Source organism: Zingiber officinale, chromosome 6A (genome assembly GCF_018446385.1).
Source record: "Zingiber officinale cultivar Zhangliang chromosome 6A, Zo_v1.1, whole genome shotgun sequence".
Lineage (NCBI taxonomy): Eukaryota > Viridiplantae > Streptophyta > Magnoliopsida > Zingiberales > Zingiberaceae > Zingiber > Zingiber officinale.
The window spans coordinates 91,456,331-91,462,767 of record NC_055997.1 but is presented as its reverse complement, the minus strand read 5'-3'; the positions used below and the strand labels follow the sequence as shown (position 1 = coordinate 91,462,767).

Sequence of the window (6,437 nt, the reverse complement as noted above, 5' to 3'; positions counted from 1 at the left end):
AGGATATTTGGATGTTAGTTGGATAAACAATATTTACGAAAATAAATCCACAACTGGTTAGATTTTTACAATTACTAGAGGTGCTGCTTCTTAGGCTACTAAGAAGCAAACATGCATAACTCACTCGACTATAAAAAGTGAGTTTATCGCACTTGTTGCTATAGGCAAAGAAGCAGAATGACTGAGAAATTTGTTATATGATATTGAGTTGGGATCACAACTGATGCCATCTATTTCTTTATATTGCGATAGTGAAGCTACATTGTCTAGAGCTTACAGCAAAATATATAATGGAAAGTCTAGATATATTAGTTTGAGACATGAATATGTGAAACAGATGGTGTTAATGTGGTTTATGTTAGGACCAATAAGAACCTAGAAAATTCCTTGACAAAAGAGTCTTTCGAGAGATTTAGTAAAGGAAACATCTAGAGGAATGAGACCGAAACCTTTTGAAACAATCACCGGTGATGTTAACTCAACTATGTAGTAGTTGTACTGTTATTCCATAGTTAAATGGGCAAGAATAAGTCATCGTTATGTGATTGGTTTGACATCAAAATACTTTACTAATCTCTTCTAGGTTGTTCGGTGTAAATAACTATATGGTTAATGTTGAGTATATACTTTTAATGAAGTTCAAGTCTCAAAAAAGCTAGAGACATAATTTTTGAAATTTCACCTATTGAACATGAGAAATTTGCCATTTCTAACAAAACCATGGTTTAGTCTTGTAAATATTCATGAATTCTAGATCGAGCACAAGGCCATAATAATGCTAAATGATTTGAATATAATATGAAATCTGGGATAGTTCATATGATGTGTATTTTCGGTATTTACTTAGAGACGAAGTTCAATGCCAAGACACAATCATCTTACAAAATGTTTTGAAGTATTTCACTAATTGAAGCTTAAAATTGAAAGATACCTTCTTGTATGTATGAATCTATTATAATAAGTCTGAAAGAAATATTACAATCTAGTAGGGACCGTAAGAAATTGAAATACATGTGAGAGTTTATTTGAACCAATGTGTCTTTTCAATTTGAATTGCTCTTGAACTAATATGTCTCTTGGTTGGATGGTTGCATTTATGTTGATTCATGGAAAGACACCAATCCTTCTATAAATTCAACAAATTTCTACATATTTTTAGTATGTTTGTGGCAATTCAATATTTTTTACTAGATATTGTGTTGAAAAGTTATTGTATCTTGGGGGTAATTTGCCGATAAAAGTCATTAGCAAACTTTGAGTAGCGAAGGCAAATAAAACCTTAAAGAAAAGTATTTCTAACACCTCAACCCAAGTGTTTTGATACACTACAAATCCCTTCCACCTTCATAGTTCTTTATTTTCATATTGCAAACTCTAACATAGATTTGTACTCCTATATACTTGTAAGGAGAAGGAATAAGTTATCGTCCCCACAAATTGATATAGTTGATATTTATATGAATATTTATTGTAATACATCTCGTAGTTAATTGTCAACAAGTACGAAAATATTTCATTGAGTGTTTGATGTTTCTCATGCAAAAGATAACATAATAGAATAAAATATCTCTTATAATTTACCTCTTCTAAAATATATGAACTTGAAGAGACCGTTAATATAACGAGTTGACCTTATTGTAGGAACAAATTAACCTCTGTAGAAGTAGTTTAATAGTAAAATACTTAAAATAGTAATAAGATAAGTAGAGTTTGGATTTTAAATAGAATAAATATGTCAGAGGGTGACTTCTAGGTTGTGCTTTGAATTTATCCGATATATAAATTAAAGGAAAGATTATCTATTTCTAAAATTAGACAAAATACTAAGATTATCAAAAAATAAAAAAGGAACAGGTAATTGATTATCTCTATATAATCAATTTGATCCCACTAAAATTTTCCATTGACTATCAGAATAAATCGAGAAGCGCATGCGATGATGAACCCAGAAGCTCAGCATCATTTAGTTGCACCTCCTATTTGAAGAAAAAAATTTCTATAAATACGTCATAGTTAGAGTTTGAACCATAAATGTCTGAGTGCTAATTTAGATATCCTACCGCGATATCATATCCTGAAAAAAAATAAATAAATAAAAGAGAGAGAAAAAAAAGGAATAAGCTCAAGTAATAAAAAAAGAGAGAAAAAAACAATCAACTAATTATCGTAATCAAAATTTAATAAAATTGCCTAATTCATTGTTGGGTCTGTATACATAAGTTAGGCTTAAAATGTAAAGAGAAAATTTAAGCCTTTATAACACTTTTAAGATTTATTACAAATAGTAAAAATGCTTAGAGAAGCAATAATAAGAGAAATAGAGTTGAATTTCAAATGAAGTTATAATGAAAATTGACTAAGTATGTTTCAGATTTATCCGACAAGTAAATCAGAGAGAAAAATCATAGATTTTCAAAATTAATCAACTGATGTCTAGCATTGAACGTTGATATATAATACTTAAGACGCATCAGCATAGGAAAAACACCATTTGCAGCCAGGCCCAGCGAGAGCAGTAGCGTGCTTAGTTAGCAGTTTCAAAGAACTAAAGAAGACATGACGATCATTGGTACAGTCAAAAGGAATCTAGTATATAATTTACCAATATAATCATACAATCAGATATATCATAACAGTAGTTGCAGCAACGACACCAATCACAACTCTAGCCGTTATAGGATACATGCAATATCAAAACTATCAGCTAATCTCTATAAGAAACTGACACAAGTGATCATCAGTTCTTGATTAAATGGCTGAGATGGTTCTTCTGTTATTTGGATTGGATAATGTAAAATGTGCAAAGAAAGTGATCAAAATTAAGCTGAAATCTATTAACATTTCTGTAAATTTTTTTGGGCAAGTAGCTCAGGTCTGAATTTTCTCTACCTTGGCTTTGATCTTCTGCTCCAGGACTGCTTTCTCCATGTGCAGACTAAACATCCTGTTGAGAGCATGCATGTTTTCAAGGGTCTCATCGAGGGTCCTGCAGTCACTGCCATCGCATCTCAGATGCTGCAATGGTCCATGAAGAAGCTTGTTAACTATACCTGTGCTGAGATCATCAATGGCCTTTCTCATTTTCTTGGTCAGCGCTTCTTCACCAACCTTTTGTAGGCATTTCTCAAGCTCCAAGGACCTAATTCTATCAGCATAAGATCTTAGCTTCTTGATGGTAGGGACCGTCTCCAGAGAATCCCTCCATGCTTCGAACTTGTTGAGCTCTTGAATTATTAGTACCTGGGCTTCCATTGCCTTCCTCAACCGGTCTTCCTTGTTAGCCTCAACAACCTCCTTGAGGTCATCGACATTGTAGACTCGTGTGTGCTCGAGCTTTGAGACACAAGAACCAACATTTCTAGGGACAGAAATGTCGACAAAGAGCCTTACACCCCCAACATCCTCACTCACAGGAGGAAGAACTTCTGCGTCTTCTTTCAGGAATAGCGGAACGTCTGATGCTGTGCTTGTGAACACCACATCGGATTCAGCAGCAGATGAGTGCATTTCAGTGAAAGGTCTATAAATGATTTCAATATCTTTGAGCTCCTCACGAATTGCTTCTACTCTTTCCACTGACCTGTTCACGACCACAACCTTTTTGCACCCTTTAGCAGCCAAATGTTTGATGACAAGCTTCCCCATCTTGCCAGCCCCTACCACCAGCATTCGAGCAGACTCACCATGGGGTTTGGGGAGCTTCATGAGGGCCAATTCCACAGCCGCTGAGCTTACGGAAACTGCACCAGATGCTATGTTTGTCTCACTGCGTACTCTCTTTCCTGCTGTTATGGCATCCTTAAACATTCTGTCTATGTTTTTCCCCAGTCCTCCACTGACTTGACCAACCCTTACAACTTGTTTTACTTGTGCAAGGATCTGTCCTTCTCCTAGTACCAGAGAGTCGAGTCCAGCCGATACCTCAAACAAATGCCTGGTGGCATCACTATCACGAAGCATGAAAATATGTTCTCTTAGTTCTGAAACAGGAATCCCACTTGTCTGCAAAAATATATGAAAGATAGATAAGAATTCTATTGGCACATGATGAAATGCCCTTTATTTTTTGTGCTTCACATTGCACAAATGAAATCTGCATTTCATCATTCTATACTGAAATATCATATTCAAATTGCAAGGCAGTAAAATAGTTACCTTAGACATCCACTCTGTTACTTCCCTAATTCCACGGTGCCAAGAAAGAGCAACCACATAAATTTCCATTCTGTTACAGGTGCTGAGAACTGCAGCTTCTTCTATATGATTCAACTTGCACAGCTCACCGACAGCATGAGGCCATTGTGCCTCTGGAATGGCGAGCTTTTCTCGCATCTCCACTGGAGCAGTATGAACGCTTAGACCGATAACAGCGATGCTGCTTCTTTCCTTCATATAACCTGAGAAGAGTCAGACCAAAGCATAGTAATACAGCAACCTTTACCAGTTCATGTAGATAAAGATAGTCTGATTGCAAGCAAACATGTAAAATGAGAGAAAACTAGTATCTTAATAACTTTCAGTTTCTTTATCTCATACAATCTAGTTAGACTCCAAGCAGGGAAAAATTGATGCATGTACACCACACGAATTAGATGGGTATAGACTAGGTTTTCAAAAAGCTAGTTTGGTTTATTGCATTGGCTAAATGTGGTTAATAGGCTGCAAGTTATTTTGCTTCATGGAAAAGGAAAAAAAAAAAAGAAGGAAAACATCACACTGCCAAGTGCCAATACAAAGCTGGATAAGTAATAGGCTTATGAAGATCAATGTGGACAACTATGTGGTTTTGACCATCTAAGGATGCAAATTATGAAATTTAATCTCACAACTTGCTCAATATTGCATTATTCTCTGGTCTGAGCACGCTCAAATGCACATATACAGTTGCTATTTGTAAGATCACAAACATATAGCTCTGAATCTTTTAAACCCAACAGCTAAGTGCGTAAGTTTTCAAGCTAAGTGATCCTTCCACTGAATCTTAACATAGTATATAGCTGAGGGATAGTCCAAAACTCTTAAATTATTTAACTTGGTATTTATGTTGCTATTGTGTTATTTTTTTCTATGCCTTTTGCACTTTACTATTCTGTTTCACTCCAAAACCTGATAATACTATACCTTATAGTTCCTTTAAAATTTGAAAAGAAAATAACAAGAAGGTAAGTAAGAGTTGTATTTCACATCATGGCTTGATTGGAAAAACTAGTATTAAGAAGAGACATTATCGATTTATATTAAAAACTACATAGATGGAGACAAACACAAATGAAGTAGTTATTGCAAACGTAATCTGCACTGACTAAAATTTGCATGATAAAAATTTGGGTGTTGAGATATCAGGAAATGATTTAGTTTTTTTTTCAAGGAAAAGTTTCTCATTTTTGCCCTAAAACTTACGATCGGCAGACAGCTTCAACTGTTCAAGGGCGGAGACAGTGGCCGCTGCCTTCTCTTCGTGATCCACCAGGGCCTCGCACCGCGGTCTACTGCGCACAGAGCCTCTCCGGCCGACCATAGACCTAAGCAAGGAGGTTCCAGCAGCGATAGGCGACGCTGTAGACTTGGACGTCCTGTTTCCATGGAAAGGCTCCGCCTTTGTGGCCGCGGTCCCTGAAAAGGCTATGGCGAGGCCGCTTGCAGCTGCCATTGTCTCTTCTGAAAAAACTGTGGATTCCAATAAGATTGAGAAGGCAGAGGGAAGCCTCGGCTCGCGGTAGATGCCTCCGCGTCCGCTACACCGAGCGACCCTTCTTCCTGGGGCGGATGAGCGAGTAGCCGAGATAAATTAATGGATCTGGGGCGGCGACTGCAAGGGGGACCAAGACGATCGCATGGGCGCGCCATAGATGTGGCAGGGAAGGTGGAAGGAGATAGGAGAAATCGAGATTTGGGCTTCTTCGCATTCCTATTGGTCAGCCGCAACACGCTTTATCCACACGCTTCCTCTAGGCCTCATTCGTCATCTCCCACGTTTTTTCATTGCAACTGGCAAGTCATTAAATTATTAGGGAAAAAACAGAGGCGATAGAACAGTGTCATTTTACAATTTAAACAGGATAAATTTCCTAAACTGCCTAAGACCAAATTCAATTTCTTCTTGCGTTCACATCTTCTTTTTTTAACTTTCTAATATATACCAATTTATTTAATTATCTTTATTTTTTATAAATATAAAAAATTTAACAGATTCATAATTTCTCTTAAATTAATTACATTGAAATTAAAATTTAATATATTTTCTATCAAATTAAACTTATTTTTTTTATTATTTTTGATAAGTAAAAAAAAAAAATCTAAAAGTAGATATAATTTCTCCTAAATTTGTTATATTTAAATAAAAATTTAATATATTTTCTATCAAACTAAGCACGACTTTTTTTCTATTTGTCGTGAAAAACTAAAATTCATATCAATTGATTAACTTAAATTGAATT

The 6,437-nt window shown here is 35.7% G+C and overlaps 1 protein-coding gene across 1 annotated transcript; it reads right to left on the bottom strand.

Moving 5' to 3' along the window:
• Positions 1–2,594: 2,594 nt before the first annotated feature.
• LOC121996909 (glutamyl-tRNA reductase 2-like) lies at positions 2,595–5,868 on the bottom strand. The gene is made up of 3 exons (XM_042551063.1): positions 5,401–5,868; positions 4,156–4,397; positions 2,595–4,002 (listed from the first exon to the last, which is right to left on the bottom strand). The coding sequence occupies exons 1-3, from the start codon at positions 5,648–5,650 to the stop codon at positions 2,869–2,871; spliced, it is 1,626 nt and encodes a 541-aa protein (XP_042406997.1). The 5' UTR covers positions 5,651–5,868; the 3' UTR covers positions 2,595–2,868.
• Positions 5,869–6,437: the final 569 nt, after the last annotated feature.

What these genes read in the sequence shown, in the direction of transcription:
- LOC121996909 (XM_042551063.1), bottom strand. Translation starts at nt 5,650, where the DNA reads ATGGCAGCTGCAAGCGGCCTCGCCATAGCCTTTTCAGGGACCGCGGCC. An exon ending in GTTGAAGCTGTCTGCCGATC is followed by an intron (nt 4,398 to 5,400) that starts GTAAGTTTTAGG and finishes GACTCTTCTCAG; the next exon opens with GTTATATGAAGGAAAGAAGC. An exon ending in TAACAGAGTGGATGTCTAAG is followed by an intron (nt 4,003 to 4,155) that starts GTAACTATTTTA and finishes ATATTTTTGCAG; the next exon opens with ACAAGTGGGATTCCTGTTTC.